Source organism: Sminthopsis crassicaudata, chromosome 1, assembly GCF_048593235.1.
Source record: "Sminthopsis crassicaudata isolate SCR6 chromosome 1, ASM4859323v1, whole genome shotgun sequence".
Classification (NCBI taxonomy): Eukaryota; Metazoa; Chordata; class Mammalia; order Dasyuromorphia; family Dasyuridae; genus Sminthopsis; species Sminthopsis crassicaudata.
Window position 1 is genome coordinate 32,209,909 of NC_133617.1, and position 24,028 is coordinate 32,233,936.

Consider the following 24,028-nt stretch of genomic DNA (forward strand, 5'->3'; position numbering starts at 1 on the left):
GCTCAGAACCCACCACACCTCCTAGGACCAACTAAACTAGGCAACGCTTCAAAATATTAGTCCCTCCCTCCCTTCCCCTTCCCCCTCCAATTATCTCCTCTTCCTTCTAAATCTTGGCTCCATTTCTACTGAACGTGAACCCCGTTTTGGGAGAGAGAACCCCAATCAGACTACTGTTACTCCCCCCCCCAACTTGTTTTCCTTACTGAAATTGGGCTCAGGTGTCCAGAGAGATGGCAGGGGAGGGAGCCAGTAAGGAAGTTCCCTCCCCTTCCAAGATGGACACTGGCCAAACTTTACCTCCCCCTGCACCCCCAGATACTTCTACTTCTAGAAAACTCCCTAAGTCTGATCTCAGTGCCCAAGCTGATGCTCCCCCTCCAGCTGGCCACCAACAACTCAAGCTGAAAGTCAGCGGGGGAAAGGAGGGATAAACTTCTCAACCACACTCCGGGGGAGGGGATTTCCCGCTGGAGGAGGGAGGCCTGAGACGGCCCCATCTGCGCAGCCCCCCACTGCCGTCCCTGGCACCCTTGCGATGCTAGCAGACTGCCGGAGACCAACGGCCCTCGAGGCCCCCGGCCCCTTAGAGCCTCTCCCTGCCTCCCCACCCCCACCCCCAGCTGGACGGTGCAGCCAGTGTATCGCTCCGGGCTGTCAAGGAACAGAGCCGCTTTGGTGGGAAGGAGGCTGCAGGCTGGGGGGCGCTGGGAAGGATGGCCCGCCATCGCTCCTGTCCTCCCCCCTCCCCAGGCTGCATGGCTCCGGTAAGCTACGCCTTTGCACTGACCTCTGCTGCTTCCTCTTCCAAAGCACACCGCAGTCACATGGGCCACGCACGGCTCTCTGCCACAGCCAACTAATCTCCCCCCCAGCCCAGCCCAGCCCTGGCCAGCGCGGCCCGCGGCTCCTCCCGAGCCCACCCGCGGGCCCGGAACGCACACATCCACGCCCGTGGGTCTGTCTGCCTGCCTCTGGCCAGGTCTCCCGCTTCCAGATGGGCGGCCCTGCCTGGCTTGGGCTTTTCCAGGGCGGGAGATGGGGACTACAGTCCTCCTACAGTTGGGGGGGGCGGTGCTGAAAGACCCCCGTCCCTGCAGAAAAGCCCCCAAACTAGGAAGCCCCAAAGTGGACGCCTAGAGAGGGTCTCCCTCTCTGAGAAGCCCTAATTGGCTGGGAGCCCGGAGGGTCAGGGCACCTGAGGGGATCAACTTTCCAGTCCTGGCTCAGGGTCCTCCCCCTGGAGGCCGGGAGCACCGCGTCCGCCCCGCCCCCTTCCCCCCAGCCCCAGCGGCTTCACCCAGTCCTCCAACTTGAGAAAACTCCGCCCGCCCGCCTCGCTGGCGGTGGGGAGCACGGGGACTGTGGGCGTCCCCTCCAGCGGAGGTCCGAGCCCGGCCCGGCAGGGGTGACAGCAGGGAGGGCGCGCAGGCGCGCGCGCACGCAGGACACACATGAGCCCCCCCATACACACTCCCGAGCAGCTCCTGCCCACACAAAGCCGGGACACACAGACACACGCACACACACTGGCACGCGCACTCACACCCCTAGATCTCAGAGGCGGTAACACACCCGCTCCCAGCCACCGCCCCCGCCTCCCCCTCCGGGGCACAAGCCGAAGACCAGCCCACCACACACATCCAGGCGTACACACGCGCGCCCGCACACCCCCACGCAGGCAGACAGTGCTCGGGGGCGGGGGCCGGGGGCGCACCAAGCCAGGCGGCTGCAGCTCCGCCGCACCTCCCTGGCCGGCCGGGCCGGCCCTGTCCGCGCCACACCGCGCCGCTCCCTCGGTTACCCCGGCCTCCTCGGCCCGCGCACCCCGGCCCCAGCTGCCAATGAGCCCAGGGGAGCCCGGCCTTCCGTCCCCGCTGGGCGGGCTTCCTTCCTTCCTCCCGGGAGCCGGGGGCTAGCTGGCCGAGTTCATCCCCGCGCTGAAAGGGAACACCAGTGCCGAACCGAGCCGAGCCGGAGCCCGGGCGGGCGGCTGGCTGCAAGGGGGGGACGCGGCGGCGGCGGCAGCGGCGCCCAGCCCCAGCGAGCAGCAGGGGACGCCGCCGCCCACAGCTCGCCTGGCCTGGGAGGGGAGGGGACGGGAGAGGGGAGGGCCACTTTCACTCTCCCAAACCCCCTCCCCCGGCTCCTTCCGACGAGAACCCCTCCCCCAGCCCCCCGAACCCCAAGAGGTGAGCACTAAGGCCCGAAGAGAGTCCCGTCCTGGTTCGAGATTGCACAGCGCCACGGCGCCCAGCCACTAAATGGCACGCAATGGGGAAGGGGGCCCGGGACTTAAGGCACCCTCGGAAGGGGATCCCGATCTGAGGAGGGAGCAGGACAGCCCTGGAAGGGGCTGAAGTAGAGAGAGCCTGGGGTCCGGAAGCCAGAGACCAACCTTGTTCAAAGATTCCAGGATGTAGAAAGCCGGGAGCGAGAGGAGTGGTCATCCAGTCTCAGTCCCCTCATTTTAGAGAGGGGACTCCCCATCCCCCGCCCCTCCTCCCCTCAAGTAACGGCCCAAGTCAAATGGAGGAGAGATTCGCACTCATATTCTGAGCCTCCAAGTCCATCTCTGCCCATCTCTCCATTCGCTTCTAAGTGACCTTGGACAAAGTACCTCCCTCTGTCACCCCGGCTGCAAAAGGAAAGACTCCCAGGGACTGTCTAAAAGTCCAGGATCGACCCCAGCGGAGAGGAGGCCCTGGGGGTTTTAAACGCTGAAAAGAAGCTTCCAACTCTGAATCCAAAACCCTTCATTTTCACAGGATGGAGACGGGGAACTTGAGGGGGGAAGGGAGGGCCCAAGTGTAAGAGGAGAGATCAATGCCAAAATGCCACACATTCAGCCTGGAACTCCCGACTTAAGCCAGGGCCCCCTTTCCACTCTACCACAAATGACAGAAGTTAAGTGGATACTAATCACCCCATATCATGACTTAAGAGAAACTGATCTAGATGCCCTTCTGCTCATCATGGGGGCAAGCCTGGTCAGAGGCTGGGTCCAAAATGAGGTCAGCGTGGACTGGCCACTACCAACACCATCTTGAAATTAATTTTTTCTTTGAAGAAAAAAAAAGGGGAGGCAGGAGAAAAGACCTATACAGTGAAAAAAAAGTTCCAACTACTTGATCTCTAAGGGTTCTAGGTTAAAAGCTTAAAGAGGAGGCAGATTTTGGCTTTGGAAATAAAAGTTCTCACAATTCTCTCTATCCAATAAGCCACTTTCTGTGGTATCATGTTCATGTTGTTGTGCCCCCAAAATGGAAAAAGCAATAAACCTGGAAGTCAGAAAACACAGTTTGAAAAAGCCCAAAAAGTACACTGTGGAATGAAAATAACCAAACTTGGTTGGAGAGAGAAAAGCTGAGAAAAATGCACCTCCCTCCTCTCTTGACACAGGTGAGCGCCTATGGCTATGAAATATTGCATATACTGTCATTCCTTGGTGATGGACTGATTTTGTTTAAATGTTTTCTTTTTCTGTCCCTGTTGTAAGAGATGACTCACTCCTCCTGGGATAGGTTCAGAAATGAAGATTGGTACGGAATTTAAAAAGTCAATAAAACTGAAAAATGTGAATTGAGCCCTTAGACTCCATGCACTCCCCCATCTTTGATCTCTTCCACCTCTTAGAATCTTAAGGTTCAACTTGGATGTCATCTCCTATGGGAAGGTTTTTTCTGACTCCATTAATAGATGAAGTGAGGATGGGGGAGGGGAGGGTCTCCATTCCTCTATCCCATCTCAAATTATCACATTTATTTGATATTTATGCAAGTTCATTGACATTACCTCCTAAGAAAATATGTAAAATATATCATGGTAGGGACTATTTTGTCTGTCTCCTAAATGCTAGCAGGATTAGATTCCGCTCTGTGATCTTGGAAAAGTCCCTTCTTCCTCTAGCAGGATTGGATTCCTAGCTCTGTGATCTTGGAAAAGTCCCTTTTTCCCCTAAATGATCTGGTCTCCAACTTGCTGACCTCAGGACCCCCTTGGCATTCTTAAAATTACTGCAGTCTCCCACATGGGTTATACCTATGAATATTTAACTGTATAGGAAGTTTAAATGTCTTAGTATTATTATGAAAATGTTTTGACCTTGTAGCCCCTCCTGAGGACTGCTGGCTTGTTTGTTCCCAAAAGGGTTTTTCCAGGTCTGTAGCCTATAACTCATTCTTTTCTCCCTAGCCCTGTGATTTTAGACTCCCCACTTATCCCAAGCCTGAATTTCTAGGAACTCCCTATTTTAAAGAAAAATGTTAGAAAGTATCAGAAAGGGAGGATCATATAATTATAATTTTAAAAGGCCTTCGGGGACAGCTAGTGGATCCTCATTTTACATAAGGAGAAACTGAGGTCCAGAGATGAGCCCCAAGATCATAGTGGTAGGAAGTAGAAGAGGATTTAAACCCTGGTCCCCGGGTACTTTTCCACCATCAACATCCCTCCACAATACCCATCAAAGGAGGTTTCTGCTCAGCTTCCAGTTCAAGAAACCCCAAAGAATAAGGACTTAACCCGACCCTGGGGGCAAAGAAAACTTCCCTTGCATCTCCTACAGCTTCTACTTAGCACCACTAAGAGACAGAGGGACTAGCAGCTTTTCAGAGTGGATTCATTCCCCAAATGGTACTTCCTCATTCCCACTGCCCATCCTCAGGTGGCCCCTTGGCTTGCCACCCTTCTTTGGGAGAAAGAAGTCGATCCTCTTCGAGGCAAGCAAAATAAGTGGATTCTGGGCCATGATTCAAACTCCCCAAGCCTGACTCTCTGCAAATAACTGTTTCTTGAGGCCTCAATTTCCCCATCTGGAAAATGGGAATAAAAATGTCTGCCCTTTCTACTCCTACTGTTCTTTTAGTGAATGGAGGCGAAAGGACTCTGAAATACACAAGACCTAGGAATCCACCCAGTTCTTCCTTGGGGAGGGGGAGTGTTAGTCTTGGGGGGCAAGGGCCTTTAGCCCAGGAACATAAAAGAGGGATTGGAAAAGACCTCAGAGGTCACCTAGCTCAATGCACGCATTTTACAGATAAGGAAAACTGAGGTCCCAGAATATGTGACCCAAGGTCATATAGCTAAAGCCTAGCTCCATAATTTCCTTCAAGACTCGGTTTGACATGAAGCCGCCTACAGATGCACATTTCTGAGCCCCCTTCCTCTGAGATTTTTTACACAGGGTGAACATAGTTATTTACATGTTGTCTCCCCTTTAAAATGGGCAAAACTAGGAATGTAAATTGATAAAAGGTTTGGCTTTCTTTCTACAAAAAGGTGCTGCCTTTGCAAGCCAGCTAGAAACCTAAGAGATTATCCAGTTAATGCGTTATCCAGGTAATACATCTCCCTAATTTCATTAATTTCTACAACCACAGGACTTTTGAAGGAGAAGGAGCTCCCCTAAGTAGGAATTCCTTGTCCCAGGAAATCACAGGTGCAGGGATCTCAGAGTCCCTAAGAGACCTCCAATCCCACCCAATGAGCTCCCAGAACAGTCTAAAAGCTGGCATTTATATAGGGTTAGTATATATATATATATATATATATATATATATATATATATTAGTTATATAGTCACTTAACACCGGCCTCAGGGAAAAAAAAAAAAAAAGATGGGGGACAAGGAATACATTTCTGGTCGATAGAAAAGTGGGTGTGAAGAATGGTATTTGGTCCCTACAGCTTCCTATCTCTGTGACCCAGGGCATCTCCCAGACTATGCCTCAGTCCACAAGTCTTTAAAATGGGAGGAATCTATCCAGGGGCCAGATGGGAAGGAAGAGCATTGAAAACGTTAAAGCAGCAAGCAGAGAAGTGGCTACAGTGGTTTGTTCCAATAATGCCAGACTAAGTATGGGCTCTTTGAGGTCATTCTTTAAAAAGATCTGAGGAAAAACACTTGGGAAAATGTTTCAAAAGCAGTTTTCCAACTTGGTAACTGTTCAGAGGCAGAGCCCAACACATAGGAAGGTGAGATCTAGCAATATATTCTTGGGTCCACAGGATGGAGAGCTGGGAAGGACCTGAGAACACTGAATGTCAGAACTGGAAGGGATCTTAGAACAGGGGAATCAGAACTGGAAGGGGCAGGAGAGCAAGGAATGTCAGAAATGGGGGGAACCTTAGAACAGGGGATGTTGGAGCTGGAGACACTTTAAAACAAATAATATCAGAGTTGGAAAGGCCTCAGTACAGACAATGTGCAAGATAGGGAGGGAGAAAGTTTTAGAACAGGAATGTCAGAGCTGGGAGAGAACAAGGAGGGGTCTTAAAAAAGGGAATGTCACAGCTAGGAGAAGCCTTAGAATGGGGAACAATATCGGAGCCAGAAGGGGCCTTAAGCCAAGTCAGTAAGCATTTATTAAGGGTTCTCTGCAGTAAGGGATTGGAATAGAAAGGTAATAACCATTTTTTGCCCTGAAGGGGTCACATTCTAATGGGGGAGACAACATGAAAAGAACTCTATATAACCAAGCTATATACAGATAAAGTGGAAGTGATCTCAGAGGAGAGGACGCTGGGAAAGCTTGAAACACAGAACTTCAAAGTTGGAAGGTTCCTCAGAACAGAGAACGGCAAAGCTGGGATAGGAGAGCAGAGAATGTCATACCTTGAAGGGCCATTAGAACATAGAATGCCAGAAAGACAAACATAATAACAATCAATTACTGACACTGAAAGATTTTGAAAATTCTGAAAGCCATGACATGATTTCACGGGACAAACAGTGAAGGGTATCTTACTATAAAGGCAGCGAGTTGGATGTAAAATAAGGCATACATCATCAAATAAACACAATGCATTAGTCTGTCGTAACTATACTTCTCTGCTAAAAAGGAGATCTCTAGCGGAGAGATGGAATTGAGAATTAAAAGCATCAAAAAAGTGTATTTGAAATAAAAGATTAGAATTAGAAGGCAGCTTAGAACACAAAATGCCAGAAGAGGGAAAGGAGTCTTAGAGTTTCAGGACTAGGGTTAGCCTTGGAACTCAGAGGATCACAGTTAACGGGGACCTCACCACTGGAAGATATTTTAGAACACAGAAGATCAAAGCTAGAAAAACTAGAAAGCTACTGTAGAAAATAATGTCAATTATACAAGCAATCCTTAGAAGTGACAGATATAGATATGTACACATATATTATATTTAACTTATACTTTAATATATTTAACATATATTGGTCTACCTGCCATCTAGGGGAGGGGGTGGGAAAAGAGGGGAAAAATTGGAACAAAAGGTTTTGAAGGGTCAATGCTGAAAAATCACCCATGCATATGTTTTATATATATATATATATATATATATATATACAAAGTTATAATAATTAAAAAAAAAAAGAAATGATAGATATGGATTGAGAGGATCTGAGTATGAATCTCAGATCGACTCCCTGACCTGAATTTGATCACTGGCATTCACCTTTCTTATAAAAAGAGAGGACTGAATCAATTGACATCTCAGGTACCTAATAGTTCTTATTTTAGGAAAAGAAGAGGAGGGAAGGAAAGAAATATTTATCAAGCTCCTACAATGCACCAGACATTACCTTAAAGCATTTTTAAACTTTATCCAATTTGATTCTCATAATAAACTTGGGAAGCAGGTTGCTATTACTACCCTCAATTAACAGCTAAGGAAACTGAGGCAGACAACAGCTAAATGACTTCTCCAGGATCACACAGTTAGTAGGTATTTGAGGTTATATTTGTCTTCCTGACACCAGCCCCAGTGCTCTATCCACTACACCATCTAGTTGCCTTAAGAAATCAAACTTGTTAAAAAAGAGAGAGACCGAAACAGAGCCAGAGAGAGAAAGAGAGAAGCAGAGACATAGAAAGAAAGAAAAACAGAAGGAAGGGAAGAAGGGAGACAGAGAATATTTGTAAAGCACTCAATACATGCCAAATGCATGATGATGATGCATGATGATAGTGATAAGGTCAGATGGATGAGATTTTGGGGATGTATTCTAATTTCCTCATTTCATGAAAACAATTGAGGTCTGGAGAAATTACACCAAAATTCCCCTACCTTAGCTTCCTCTGCATGCTCTATGTGATCGAGTGACTCCAGTCTCTCTGCTCACTCCCTCCACCACCTCAGGGCCTGGTTTTCTGGGCTTCCTCCAAATCTCAGCTAAAATCCCATCTTCTGTAAGAAACTTTTCCCGATCCCCCAATCCCCCTTAAAGCTGACGGTTTCTCTTTATTATCACTTCCACCCATCCTGCTCATCTTGCATGTTGTTTTGCCAATTAAATTGTGAGCTCCTGGGGAGAGGAGACCAGAGGAGGTTTTTGATTTTATTTTCTTGGCTTTTCTTATTATCTCCAGTGCTTAACATAGTGCCCAGCACACAAATAATACGGTCTTTGATCAACACATTGATCAGACTAATTATAATAATCAAGAAAAATGGAAAAAGTTTCAGGAAGATCTAAATTCAAATCCAGCCTCAGATACTCACTGGGCAAAAAATTATCTCAGTTTCTTCATCAGTAAAATGGAAATAACAATAGTACCTACCTTCCAGGACTATTGGGAGAAGCAAATGGAATAGAATTTGTAAAGGGCTTGGTGCAGTGCCTGGCCCACAGCAAGTGCTCTATAAATGCCAGTTGCTATCATTATTATTTATGCAAAAAATCCCAAATAAATCCACCAGAAGTCCAGTCTTCTTTACCTATATTTGTTAAAAGACATCAACTTTTTTTTTTTTTTTTTCCCTGAGAGAACAAATGGACTGATTCCAAGGTGACAATTTTGTTTCTATCACAATCTGAGTACCCATAAGGCACTCCCCTGGTCACCAGCTGGAGCTGGGAAATCTATCTGCCCTACAGCACAATAGGCAAATTAGAAGAGAATGAACTTTGGAAGGATTGTGTGTGTAAACCTAATTCAACAAATTCTATTCCGGTGGTGAAACAAACAAAAGAGTGCTGTTGAATGCTCTTCAAAGGAATCCCATTCTGAAACCTTTTCTGAGGAAAGTGAAGGATCTTTTCTAAAAGTGAAGTGCTGATACTGATAATTTTCTTCCATGTGGATCAAGATTTGCCAGGTTTAACATGGAGCATGAGAGGTGTAGGGTGCCATTTGTGGAAAGTGACTTAAATTCATTTCTTATTTAAAATTGCATTCTTAGTTGGGAGCTACGAGAAAAGGAAATGTCTGGTTGGAGGACACTGTTGGTCCCATGATGGTCACTGAGAGAAGAGCTGTAGAAAATCAAAGCCCTTTCCCATTGGTCTGACTTTGGGCTCCTGCTCTGGCCCCAAAAGGAAGCCTGGGAGAAAGAGAGAAAAGCCAATATGGTGGGAGGAAGGTCCAAAGACTCGAGTCCACCATGGTGGAACTCCCTTGAGAATATTCACTGTGCTCTGAGCTTTAATGAAATACCCTAGCAATTTCTAAGTTAGTGGGGTTGAGAACTGACAAGGAAAGGGCTTCTTCTACCCACTACAAAGATGAAAAAAGAGAGTCCAGGGAAAGACCAAGACCCTTACCTGGGCTGCAGCAGAGTCTGGGGGATAGCAATAATGGTGTTGTCCCTGTATCTCTCTAAGTATGCTCCCTGATTCACGCAGCTATTAAGTAGCTCCCAACTATGGCATCTACCCATTACGACCTGCTGCCTGTCACCAGGCTGTGTCTACTCAGTTGTGGCAAGCTCTCTGAGGGTAGGAGCTGTCTTCCATTTTATTGTTCTATCCCTAGCAGGTACAATGGCGAGTGTCATACAGCAGGTGCTTAATAATGGCTATGATGATCTGCAGCCCTTTCTACACAAGACAAAGGTCTGAGGGTTTGGAGAGCCTTGGAAGAATCCCCTCAAAGGCTGGACCCGAATAACAAGAAGCCCCTCTCCACTCCTCAGCCCTCCCTTTAAACTGGGCATCTACACCCAGGCCCACACCACCCCCCCTGCCCTCTACCCCAACCCTGAATGGCCTTACTTCTTAACCTTGGGGTACTTCATCTCTGCAATGAGATTGGTAGACTCCGTCTGCTTCTCTTTCAGGTGCTGGGGCCACATGTTGTCTACCCAGTCCACCAAGTCGATCTGAAAGCCACACAACCACGCACCCGTCAGGGCAGCTGCCCCTGGCTTGGCTCGGCCTGGCCTGGAGGCTGCATCCTTCCCTTTCTGCCAAGGCCAGAGCATCTCCGAAGGCTGTGCTCTCCATTCTCACCTCCGCTTCTTGGAATCCCAAGCTTCTGCCACAAGCTCCTATGGGAAGTCTTCCCTGACTGCCTTACCTGGGTGAATCCTCCACAAGTTATTATGTCTACACTCTCTGGCTATATCTTGAACCTACCCACCACTACCAACCCATCCTTACGGGAGAACATAAATACCTTGAGGAGCACCTGGCACACAGTAGGCACTTAATAGATAATGGCTAGATTAGATTGGCTTAGTTAAATTAGATGGATGATACTGACTTGGATTGGGTTGAGTTGGTTTGAATTGGGCTGGCTGGTTTAGACTGGACTGAAGTGGGTCAAACTGAATTAATTTGGTTAAACTGATTTGAACTGGGCTGGGTTGAGTTGAACTGTGTCAAATCCAATCCAAAGGATTCTATTGAGTTGGGTTAGCTTGAGTTGAATGCTATGGACCTTGGGCTCCAAAGACGGCTGGAGAGATTCCTAAATATCATCTCACGGGTTTTCTCTAAGCCCCCAGTCGTCAGCCATCTGCATCATAGACTGTTTAACTCCAGAGCTGAAGCAGCCCTTCTTTCCCCCGCAACAGCCCCCTGTTCTGGCCAGGAGCTGGCCAAGGTGCCTATACTGCCAGCTTGCCTTCTCCCTGGTGCCCTCTTCCTCCAGTCTCAATCACCACTTAAACCAATGATATATCACAGGCAGCATGGAGCCGCGAATGGAATGAGCTTGGGACCTGAAGGATGCTAGTGTCCCCTGGGGTAAGTCACCTCACCTGGGTATTAGCTATTTCATCTGGGAAAGGAAAGGAGGGGGAATCGACTAAATGCTCTCTAAGATCCCTTGTGGCTCTACGTCCAGTACAATCCCAGGATTCCCTGGCTTGTGACAAAGGCCATACTGATTCATATCAGCAGGGCCCAGGGCCACAGAGGGAGGAGATGGGTGTCCCTGGGGAAGGAAGGGAGGGAGTGAGAGTCTTTACCACATTGGGCCGCTTGACCAGGTTCTCCAGCTTGGTGTGGCTGAACTCAAGGCTGATGACATTGTACAATTTCTCCCGTTGGCTTTCAGGCATCTCATAGTAGCGCACGAACTGGGACATACTCATCTCCGTGCCCTTCTGGCTGTTGACGTCCATCACATCCACCACTCGCCGGCTCCCTGGCGGCAGAACCCACACACAGGCCCCCCAGCTGACTCAGGACTCAGAAAGCCGAGCTTCCCCAACCCCATCACCTCCATCCATCCATCCACAATGCTGTGAACAGGGGCTGTCTTTTGTTTTTTTCTGTCTGCCTAATACTAGCACAGTGTTTGTCACATAGTCAGAGCTTAACAAATGGTTACTTGGGGCAGCTAGGTGGTGCAGTCGATAGAGCACCAGCCCTGAATTTAAATCTGGTCTCAGACACTTAACACTTCCTAGCTGTGTGATCCTGGGCAAGTCACTTAACCCCAGTCTCAGAAAAAAAAAAAAAAAGGTTACTGAGTGACCCTGAGGGAAGACCCACTGCCCCCCACAAACTGGCACAGGAAAAGATGTGATCTGGGTTCTAGGAAAGCAGCATGACTGGAGTCAGAGGATCTTTGATGCTGACTGCTTATGGGGAATGAAACTACACAGTGGCTATGAAGTCAAGGAACCTGGGTTCAAATCCCACCTTTAACCCTGAGCAAGTCATAATTTTATTATGCATTTTCATCATCTGTAAAATCAAAAGAGTTACAATAGTTGGCCTCTGAGGCCCTTTACATGGTCCCATGACTTTGCAAGTATAAATTTCCCCATCTAGCAAAGGGAAGGTAGCAGTACTTTTCTACCCAGAGAGAATTACAGAAATGTGAAACATATCAGAACTCTAACCAATCACCAACCCTGACTGCATAGGACTGAAGACAATATATGTGTCCCTTCTTTCAGCAGAGAGGTGAGGGGTTACAGGTACAGAATGAGACATACATGGTTAGACATGACCAATATGTTGATCTGTTTTCCTTGACTATATTTTGTTGCAAGGTTCAGATGATGGGCTAGAAATCACTGGGATGTCCTATATCATATACATTATATAACATAAATATATTTTTATTGTAAAATATCTAAAATTATATTATACTTATAAGTTTGTTGTGTCATTTATTTATTTAAAAATTTGTAGGTGAATTATTACCATTAAACTCTAGACTTCTACCTGAATCTGAGAGACCCACCCACCTACATTTACTTCCATAATTGATAATCCAATCAGAGAGCGGTAGTGGAGTCTCTTGGTGGGTCAGAATGCTAGCTTTGTAGTGAGGAAGGCTAGAGTTCAAATGCTCCTTGGGCACGTAAGCTCTGCAACTCTGGGGAAGGATCATAACTCTGATACTTAGTTTCATCTGTAGAAATGAGTATAATAAGGACTGTAGGTTTTACCTCAACAATGAGTCTATATGTATAAAGTACTTTGTGACTATTCTCCAAGTGGGAATTAATTCAAGCTTAATCTTCCAAACCAGAAGAGAAACCTCACCTTCTGCTTCTTTGCCAAAGTGAGGAACTATGTTGCAAAACATTACATATAACATAAAACTTTTTCAATAGGGTTAGTTTTGATGGACTGGTTTTTCCTTTTATCTTTTTCTTCTTTGTTAGTTAGCTTTTTAGAAGGGGCAAGGATATACTGAGAAGTGTAGGTGATATAAAAACCAAAGACATTAGTAAGAAATTTTTTTTTTAAGTTTCAGTTAATGTTATTATGAGGAAGAGAAGAAGGCTAGACAATCTGCCTGATTGCCTATTCAATGTTTGGTTCCCCTGGAGCCAAAAAAAAAAATAAAAAAAATTTTTTTCTTTTTCTTTTGGAAGAAGAAATCCACCAGAGGGCATCACTGAACCAATTCTTGGCCTAGAGATCTCCAAATCCTCATCAAAATATTGTCCCGGTGTTCCATTCACAACTCACCCTCATCTCATATCCTCAGCATTGTCCCCCTCCTCCTTTACTCCCTTCTGGACCTCCTTCTTCTACTCAAAACCAATCCCACCTAGACTAGGTCCAAGGGCAACAAGGGAACTAGTACCAGAGGCCTTGAAGACTCCCTGCTGCCTAATTCCCTGGGCTCACTTTCCTCCCTTAACATCTGCCATCTTTCTACTCACTTCTCTGTAAGTCAGAAGTCAGGAAATAAGATCTTACTGAGACCTGTACCTTTGAATTAATCCCTTCTCTACTCAAGTGCTTCATTTTCCCTTAGCTGTAAAATCACAGTAATAATCCCTTCCCTGGGTACCTCCCTCATAGGACAAGTAGAGGTTGTCATAACTAGCTAAGATCCAACCTGACAAGAGCACTATGAAGAAATAAGGGATGGAGGCATCTGGGAGATCACTCAGTGACACTAAGAAAGTTTGTAGGCCTCAAGGTTCCTCATCTTAAAATGGATATAATAACAGTACCTATGTCCTAGGATTGCTATGAAAGTCAAATGAGATAATATTTATAAAGTGCTTAGAACAGTACCTGGCACATAGTAGGGATTATATAAATGTTAGCTTTTGTTTTTTTCCCCATTTGAAAATGTTAAAATGGCCTTCAGTGCCGTGTTGGCTCCCTTCTGCTTCTAGAGGGACAGTAGCAGCAAGTACTGAGAATCACACGATGGTTAGGCTTTTACCAATCTCTAATTTGGTGACTGATGCTCTCGATAGAATTTCCTAGTCTAATGTCAAACACTGCTAGAAGAATGGAACTAAATCAGATGAATTTTGACACTTTCTATAAATGAAAGTTGAACAAGGATAAAAGTGTCAGCTAAACAAAAGTATGATTAACAGATATTTCTTGGAGAAAACAAATACCTAAGAGTTTTACTCTGTTGTCATTCACTTATTTTTCAGTCATGTCTGATTCTTTGTGACCCCGTTTGGGATTTCTTGACGAAAATACTGGAGTGGTTTGTTATTTCTTTCTCTCTCATTTTGAAGATGAGGAAATTGAGACAAAGAATTATGTGTCTTTTCCAGTGTCACATATCTAGTAAATGGGGTCATATATTAGCACTATCCACTGTACCACACAGCTGTCCAGTGTTATTCTGAAATTGACTCAATGGGTAAAGGAGAGGCTCATGGGATCATCAGAGTTTAACACTGTCATTTAACTGCTTGCATGATCTTAGACCAGTTACTTCTCCAAGGAGGGGAATCAGACATGAAAATTCCTGAGATCCCTCTAAGACCCTTGAGCAAAATGCACTTGAGAAATGGCATCCATCATCAAGACCTTGAAATTCAGTAATCTGACCCCTGGCCAGACTACAAAGATGGACCAAAGACTGAAACAACATTCAGGTCCCAAGATGTTCGTAGCCCCATTTTCTGTGGCTGCCAAAAACTACAGATAGAGTGGTTTTCCATGGTCTGAAGAACGGCTAAACAAACTACAGAATGCGACTATACTATATTATGGCACTAGAAAATTCAGAAAAACTTGGAAAGATTTTATACAAGCTGATACAGAGTAAAGTAAGGCAACCAGATGAATTAAAAAAAAAAAAAAAGACAGTAATTACTATGAATTAAGTATAACAGAGCATGGAACTCACATAGAAAAAGTTTAACATGCTGACTTAGAAAACTACAAATTAACATTATCCTAGGTTGTACTGAATTTTTCTCTTCTCAATCCTCATTCTCCTTGACTTCTCTGCAGCTGTTGACACTACCGAAAATCCTCTCCCTCCTTAGTACTCTCTTCTAAGTATTTGGGACATATTTGGGACATCTCTAAAAAGCATGTCTGATCATGTCACCGCCCTACTCAATAAACTCTAGTGGCTCCCTATCGCCTTCAGGATCAAATACAAAAATCCTTTTTTTGGCATTCAAAACCCTTTATAACCTGGTCTGCTCCCACTTTTTCAATCTGTTTACACTTTACTCCCTAATGCATAGTTTTTGATCTAGTGATGTCAGCCTCCTGGCTATTCCATGAATAAGACCATCTCTCAGCTCTAAGTATTCTTTCTCACTGTTCCCCAAGTCTGGAAGGTTCTCCTTCCTTTACAATGACTATCTTCCTGGCTTTCTTAAAGTTTTAAATAACATCCCATCTCTAAAGGGAAGTTTACCCCAATCCTTTTTAGTTCCAATGACTTTTTTCTGTTATTTCCTATTTATGCTGTATATAACTTGCTTTAAACATGTTTGCATATGTTTAGACTGTAGACTCCTTGAGAATGACGATCTTTTGACTATTTTATGCCTGGTACACAGTAAATGCTTAATATATTTTTGTTGATTCATTATTTTGTAAAATAGTTCCCAATTACATTTAATTTGATGTTTCTGTCACTCTATTTTACACTTCTCAAGTAAATGACTATTTTTGTTCAGTAATTTCTTGACAGAGATCTTGGAGTGGTTTGCCATTTCATTCCTCCAGATGAAGAAACTGAGGCAAATAAGCTTAATAACTTATCCAGGTTCACACAGTGTCTAAAGCCAGATTTGAACTTAGGAAAAGGAGTCTGTCTGACCACAAAGTCCAGCACTCTCTGCATTATGGTGCCACCTAGCTGTAAAGGTTAGCAACACTGAAAAGGAATCCCAACTCCAAAAACTTGCAATGGCCAGGGTTAAGCCTAGAAAGCCAAGATGAAATACGTCTCCTTCTTGGTGAAGGGTCATAGGTGTGAAATGGTACATACATCGTCTGGCACGGCTGGGTTTGCCTGACTGTTTATGAAGAGGATGATAATGGGGGGAATTTTTTATAAAATGAAGAAAAAAAGAGGCATCAATAAAACTTGTGCCCCAGAAAGGAAATATATGAATGCAAAAAGAGATGTGAGAAGAGTGCCCAGAATGAAGGATAATTATCTTCCTCTATAGAGTAGAAGGGTAGGGGGTTACAAGGGCAAGATGGTATATACACTATCACCAATGTCATGCTGAAAAAGACATTAAAAGTCATCTAGTCTGGGGGCAGCTAGGGAGTGCAGTGGATAGAGCACCAGCCTTGAATTCAGGAGGACCCGAGTTCAAATCTGATCTCAGACACTTAACACTTCCTAGCTGTGTGACCCTGGGCAAGTCACTTAACCCTAGCCTAAAAAAAGAAGAAGAAGAAGAAGAAGAAGAAGAAGAAGAAGAAGAAGAAGAAGAAGAAGAAGAAGAAGAAGAAGAAGAAGAAGAAGAAGAAGAAGAAGAAGAAGAAGAAGAAGAAGAAGAAGAAGAAGAAGAAGAAGAAGAAGAAGAAGAAGAAGGAAGAAGAAGAAGAAGAAGAAGAAGAAGAAGAAGAAGAAGAAGAAGAAGAAGAAGGAAGAAGAAGAAGAAGGAAGAAGAAGGAAGAAGAAGGAAGAAGAAGGAAGAAGAAGGAAGAAGAAGCCCTTGCTTTTCAGATGAAGAACAAGGAGAACCAGAGAAATGAAGAGATTTGCTAATGACTCCAAGGTAATAAGCATCCCTTGCTTTTCAGATGAAGAACAAGAGAACCAGAGAAATGAAGAGATTTGCTAATGACTCCAAGGTAATAAGCATCAAGGATGGCAGAACTATGCTTGCTGATAAATGTTCAATAACCAGCTTGGGGGAGAAAGAGCACGGCATACACTTTTAAATTTTACATGCATTATTAACATTTTCTCCATCACTTTTTTAACCCTAGAGAATCCACACAACAATATGACTAAAGCCCCCAATGGGGGTCAATTTCTGAGAAATGAATGCTCACACTGAAAAGCTTTGCTCTGGCTCCTGTATACCCCTGGAAATCATCATTTGAACTCAGTGCCTCTGACTCTCATCACTGGCACTTTCCCATCATTCCACACTGCCTCCCAATTCCAAACTGTGACTTCATTCATAGGTTTTCCTTCACTGTTTGTCTTGTGCAAGGTACTGCCCCTCTGTTATATGGACATGGATGGGGAAACCCTGATAAGATCCTGATAACAAACAGCTCCTCAAATAAAGATGTTTGAAGAGAGTCAGAGATTATCCTAAGAAGCTGAATAAGTGTCCTACAAGGATCTATTGGAAGGCAGAACACTGTGGAAGCGGAGATGTCTGGAGGGCATTGTACATCAATTCACTCACATATGACTCTTTTCGGATTTTTGAAGGTTACAACTGAGAAACTGAAAATCAAAGGACTATTTGGGGACTGTGGGATAAGGAAATAGGAGCTGTCAAGGTCACACCTGAAAGAATTTTTTTTTTTTCATCTTAAATTAGAGAAGGGCACTGCTTAGGAAAAACCTCCCATTGAGAAGTGGCTAGATGAAGACAGAAACAGGAGAAACAAATGGGTTCATGAGGAGTTAGGGATAGAAGACAGAGAAGACTCAACCACAAGACATGCTTACAGATACTGAGCCGACTAACTGGAGCATGGTAGATTTTTGCTGGAATTTGTGCCTTTTAGGAGAGGTAACTTTGCTGAGAGCTGATTGGATGGAAAAATACAATATTAACCTTTGTAACTATTTACAGGCTGAGAAAAGAAGTTTGTTTGCCTATATTGTCTCATTGTGCTTTCCCCCCACCCCCAGGCAATCAGGGTCACACAGTAAGTATTAAGTGTGTGAGACCAGATTTGAACTCAAGTCCTCCTGACTTCAGGGCGGTGCTCTATCCACTGCACCATCTAGCTCCCCCTCTTTTTCTGCTTTCTTTGAGAGGTTATTATGATAGATATAACACTGGCACTGAAATCAGAAAGATCTGAGTTCAAATCCAGCATTAGACACTCAGTTGTGTGATTCTGAGCAAATCTCTTAAAATGTTTCTCTAGATTCTCTCATCCATTAAAAAAAAAAAAAAGATGTAATAATAATAGCAACTTTCTCAAGATGAAACAATGTTTAAAAAGCACTTTGAAAACCTTTAAGTGCTATGTAAATGCTACTTGTTATTGTTGTCATTGTTGTTATTTTTAGATGCGACAAAAAAAATAAACCAACAGAGGGAGATAGTTTGACATCTGAACTGCTGTGAATTAGCAGACTAAAGAAAGGATGTGGCTTTGCTGACAGCTGACAGGAGAAAACAGAATCTTCTGCTATTGGACTGGAAGAAAGGCAGCCTGACTCTATCACAATCCTCAGAGGCCCAGAGAAGATCTGAGGGGCTCAACAGTTCTCAGGCTCAATAAAATTGCTTGTCAATGAAAGTACACAATAATTTCACAGCCCCTGCAGAGGGTGGCTAGGTGCTAAAAAGAGCCTGACCCTGTTTCAGCAGCCCAAGGATAACAGAGAAACAGCCTTTCCCAACAGATGACACACAGTTCAGATTATTCTCTGAAGAGAGCAACAATCTCAGGGCCTGTTGTCCAAAATCATAAATCTCCTCAGACGTGAAGGTTTTCCCACTCGGGTGTTTCACATGAAGGTTTAAGCATATGCCTCTTGTCCCCCATGGACACTGCAACATCAGTGGGAGAATCTGCTTCACAAATGGATTACGGTTAGACTCATATTTTGGTTACTCCTGCGCTTGCCTCCTCCCAAGTCAATGTGATGATGTGATATCTTGATTTATAGTCAGTAGAAGAGGATATGTCATGATTATTCTTTTTCTTGTTTTTTTTATTAAGTAAACGTTCTGGTTATTGTTTTTCCATTCTTATTTGGAAAATGTTTCTCATTTAAGTGTCAATTTTGTTATTGTGATGGATTGTATATAAACGATAAACATATGCTTGGAAGTTCAGGGGCGACAGTGATATGTAGGAGGAAGGCACTTCCTCCCCTCCTCCACCCAGGGTTACTCCTAGGACTTTGAGACTGTTTGAGCTATAGCAGAACCTTTACAACGCCTTTACCTGCTCACTGGGTACATAAAGGTGGGGTGAACAAACTAGCCCTGGCTCAGGCAGAGAGACAGAGACGGAGAGAGACACACAGAGACAGAGAGAAAATGGCATAATAGAAAGACAGAAAAAGAGATTCTTAGAGACAGAGAAAAAAATCTCACTTACAAAGAGACAGAGACAGGGAGAGATAGAATTAGACAGAGACAGAAAGTGACAAACAGAAACGAGAGATACAGACAGAGAAAGACAGAGACAGAAAGAGAGATAATATCAGAGAAAGTGACAGAGACAGAGATTCAGAGACAGACACAGAGAAAGTGGCATAGAAAGACAGAGATTCATAAAGACAAAGAAAGAGACACACAGAGAGAAAGAGGGAGAGACAAAGACAGACAGAAAGACACAAAGTGGCGCAGACAGAGAGACACTGGGGAGAGTTGTAAATTGGTGTCATGCCTTTTCTGTACTTCATTCTAAGGAAGGGCTCATTTGATAGGTGGTTGGGGTTGGGAGATTAATTTCTGCAGAGATAAAATGAGGGAAAGGGATAAAAAGACTTAAAACCCTAAGATTTCTTCTGTCTCCAAATCTCCAATCCTATGTCTCAACAAACCTTATTTTTAAATAACAAAAAAGGCTAACATTGATATCGCAGCCACCCTGGGCTTGGACTGTGCTGAGCACTTTACAATTATTTCCCCTTAGTGAGTGTCCTCTCCCCATCGTCTCGGCAGCCCCCCCCCCCCCATTCTGACTCTCCAAGGGTCACCACCCTGAGCCTGGACTGCACACTCCCTCGCATGAGCTCCAGGGATGAATAAGCACCTCCACGAGGGCGGTTTTAGCTCCATACCCAACCCAGTTATGTCTCACTCTTCATGACTCCCTTTGGGGTTTTCTTGGCAAAAACTCTGGAGTGGTTCACCATTTCTCCAGCTCATTTTACAAATAAGGAAACTGAGGCAAGCAGAGTGAAATGGCACGCCCAAGGTCACACAGCTAGTAAGTGCCGGAGGCTGGATTTGAACTCAGGGAGATGAGTGAGTCCTCTGGACTTCAAGCCTAGCACTCTGTGCACTATGACATCACCCAGCAGTCCAAGCCTACAAATATATTAGCTATTATTATTTAACTTCTCAGCCTTGATTTCCTCATCTGGAAAATGGGGATAATAATAGCAAAACTTCCCAGAGTTGCTGTGAGGATCAAGTGAGGCAATATGTACACTGTGCTTTGCAAACTTTAAATTTACATAGGAATAAATGGTTATTCTCATTCTTATCCTAACCTTAGTGAAAGTTTCTCTCACTATTCTCCTCATCCTTGTCTCCGACATCCTTCTGCATCTTCCTGCCGGTCACGGGTCCCTCAATTTACACTAAGGTTATTTGGGGACCAAACGTCATACTACATTAAGTACCACACAGATCCTGGAGTGACACAGTAACTGACCCTCATCGTTACCCACGAGCTACATCACTCCTCATCCCAGCATTTCTCTGCCATGCGCCCATCTGGTCCAGCCCAGTCTGGGAGGAAGGTCAAGCTGTGACCTCTCGGCCCTGATTCGAACCCAGGCCCAGGGCTGGGGCTGGAACACCGCTGCTCGGTGCCAGGCTCACTCACCCCTCAGCCCAGGAAAGGAGTTATTTCTCTAAGAGTGGCCCACATTCCACCAGAAGCCAAGGCTTGAGCCGGCGGGAGGAGAGGGAGCGAGAACCATAGTTACTGTATTAAGAGCTGGGCATGTGGGGACAGTGATTTACAGAGATGTTCTGTGCTAAGAATAGCCACGCCGTTCTGAGCTCCGGGCCCAGATTCTGGACGGGCTACAGCTCCCCAGGTGTCCTGGAAGCCGCGGCCTAAGTGGGGGCTGGGGGGGATTGCTGAGAACAGAGCTAAAGGCAAAGATCCCCATCTCAATTAACCATTTCTGGAGCTCTCCAGTCCAGGGGAACACATTAACACCGATAGACACGTCACGGAGGCTGCGTTTGGCTGATAGAGGGCTGGACTTATGCGTCTAAGAGACAAGTTCAAATATGACTTGTGGAAGGCTATGACCCAAAGAGCTCACAAACAAAATACACAATTAACCCCTCACCTCCTATATGCCCTATGCCACCAGTACCTGACACACAGTAGAAACTTCATAAATATTTATCGGGGCAGCTAGATGGGCCAGGGGATAGATAGAGAGCTGGCCCTGAAGTCAGGAGGACCCGAGTTCAAATCTGACCTCAGACACTTAACACTTCCTGGCTGTATGACTCTGGGCAAGTCACTTAACCCCAACTGGCTTAGCCAAAACAAACAAACAAAACAATAAAAATAACATTCATTTTTAACATTTTGAGTTGTATATTTTCTCCCTACCCTACCTCTAGAGAAAGCAAGAAATACGATAAGGACTGTGCACATGAAGTCTAGCAAAACATATTTCTATATTAGCCACAACAAGCATTTTTTCATTCATTTTTTTACCAGCTACTATGTGCTACTATGCAGCAGAATGATGTGTTGGGCCCCTAACTGGGGAGCTCTATCTCTGAGACCAGCTCCCCAGAGCCCCAAGTCATTCATCAGCTTCTCCTTCCACAGTCAACAAACATTTATTTGGCATCAAGCCTGGTGCCAGAAATGTAAAAGGAGACAAAATATACACTTCCTGCCCTCAAGAAACTTCCAGTCTAATAGGGGAGACAACCAGCTGTGGACAAGCTGCTGCAGACAGGGTGAATGGGAAATAATTAAGGGAGGGAAGGCACTGCAGTGAAAAGTGATCGGCAAAGGCTTTCCCAAGAAGGGGAGATTTTAGCTGGACCTGAAAGAAGCCAGGGAAGCAAGGAATTTGGTGTCAGATCTGTGTTCAAATCCCGATTCCACCATTTTGCAGCTCTGTGGGACTCTGCAGATGTAAAAGGCAGATCAACGGAATCCTCAAGTCACAGATTTCCAGTAAGATTTTACAAGGTTCCCTCATTACACTTCATTTTACAAAGGAGGAAACCGAGGGCCAGAGAGGTTGGCGGACTGGCAGGAAGTGAGCCCTCTGCTGGTCTGTTCTTGACTTCTAGACCCCCCCCAAAAATTAAGCCTCAGAACTTCTCACCGAATCTGGAGTCCCCTCCCCCTGGAGCATCCTGTAACCTGGAACTTCTCCCACTGCCGAATTCCTCCTGCAGCCTGCCATTTTGGGAAGGGCCCCAGCTGGCCTTCATTGACTTCCCGGCGCTATTTGTGACTTTAAAGATTTCATAACTCAAGCTTCCTCCCCTGCCCCACTTTGCAGGGACCTCTGTCTCCCTGCATTAGAACATAAGTTCCTTGAGGACCTTCCTTTTGCTTGTATTTTCATCTCACTATTTAGCACAGATACTGGCACACAGTAAATGCTTGATAAAGCCTTCCTCCCCACCTCCCTTCCCAGCACTACCTCCGTCACCCCCATACCTCGGATCCCAAATCCGGGCGTCAGGAAGCCTTTCCCAGGGATCAGATCCCAAAGCCTCCCTCTTCTGGACCCTCAGGAGCTGCTGCCCCTCATAGCCCGGGTCCTCTGGGCCCAGGGTGCTGGGAGGCTTTAAATTACAGCAGGAATTCCCTGCTTGCAAGCTGAAGCTCAGAGGCCCAAGTAGGCCAGCAGCCTCCATGCTCTCCTCCCCTCCTTTCCTCCTCTCCCCTCTCCTTCCCTCCTTCCCTCCCTTCCTTCTCTCCTCTCTCCTCCTCTCCCTTCCTTTCCTCCTCTCCCCTCTTTCCCTCCTTTCCTCCTCTCCTCCTCCATTTGTATTCTCAGCTCACAGTCCCTGCCTCCTGCTGCACACGCATCAGACAAATTCCAACAGGGGAAATTAATCCTCCGCTGGCCTGCAGCTTTCAAGAATCCCTTGCCCCACCCCCACTCCTTCCCCTCCCCAGGGTCCGGCGTGTGGGGCCCAGGGCTGGCTACCCAGGCCTACAGCTGGCTTAGCACAGTCTATTTTAAAGTTCCATTGAAATAAAAGCCTAGTGTTTTGACCCGGGCCTAAGGGCACAGGAGGTTCTGACCACCCCTCCTTCCCCTGGTCCCAACCAAACACCATCAGGAAGTGCTTGGGTTTCCTCCCCTCCCCACCTCCAACCGTTCTGGTAATGGGCATCCCCCAGGATCCCCCAGGGTCGGGACCCATCTGCAGCAGTCTCCCGGAAGTCCCATTCCCTGCCTTCTTGCATGGGCTGGACCTCAAGGGGGTGGGGAGGTGGGGCTTTCTCCTCTTCTCCACTTCATGAAAGACCCATTCCCAGCTAGGCTCAGCTCAAGCATCTCCCCTTCTGGTGTCTCTTCCTGCTTGCCTCCCTTATCCACTCTCTCTTTCCTCACCCCAATTAATTTTTACCCATTTTGTTATTTTGAATTTACTGATTTATCCACGTGCTGTTTGCATTCAGCTGAAATGAATTAAGATTATTATTAGCATCTGAATCAAGAAACATTTATTTTGCACCTACTATGTGCCAGGTGAGCAGCTAGGTGGCACCATAGTGCACCGAGTCTGTCTTTGTCTGGAATGAGGAAGGCTTATCTTCATATCCAGGCTCAGACACTTCAGTTGTGTGACCCCCATTGAGTCACTTAACCTTAAATGCCTCAGTTACCCCAACTGTAAAATGAGCTGGAAGAAGAATTGCAAACTACTCTAGAATCTTTGCCCCAAATGAGGGCAGGCAGGAAATGCAGTGGATAGAGCACCAGTCCACAGGTCAAGAGGATCTGAATTCAAATTTGACCTCAGATACTTAACACTTCCTAGCTTTGTGACCCTGGGCAAGTCATTTAACCCCAACTGTCAAGGAAGAAAGGAAGGAAAGGAGAGAGGAAAAGAGAAAGGGAAGGAGGGAGGGAAGGAGGAAAGAAAGAAATTAAGAAGGAAAGACAGAGGAAGAGATAGAAGGAAAGAGGAAGAAAAGTTAGGAGGGAAAGAAGGGGTGGAAGGAAGAAAAAGAGAAAGAAAGAGAGATAGAAAGGAAGAAAGAAAGAAAAAAGAAAGGGAGGGAGGGAGA

At 45.6% G+C, this 24,028-nt stretch overlaps 1 protein-coding gene across 9 annotated transcripts in view; it reads right to left on the reverse strand.

Moving 5' to 3' along the window:
• KDM2B (lysine demethylase 2B) overlaps nucleotides 1–24,028 on the reverse strand; it is a 125,977-nt gene that overhangs the window by 87,429 nt on the left and 14,520 nt on the right. For 4 of the 9 annotated variants that reach the window (XM_074297913.1, XM_074297905.1, XM_074297895.1 and 1 more), the window contains exons 5-6: nucleotides 11,167–11,345; nucleotides 9,968–10,074 (exon numbers count right to left, since the gene is read on the reverse strand). In XM_074297913.1, coding sequence (XP_074154014.1) covers nucleotides 9,968–10,074; nucleotides 11,167–11,345 — 286 coding nt within the window. The other 5 variants (XM_074297970.1, XM_074297980.1, XM_074297952.1 and 2 more) reach the window with 5 other exon arrangements.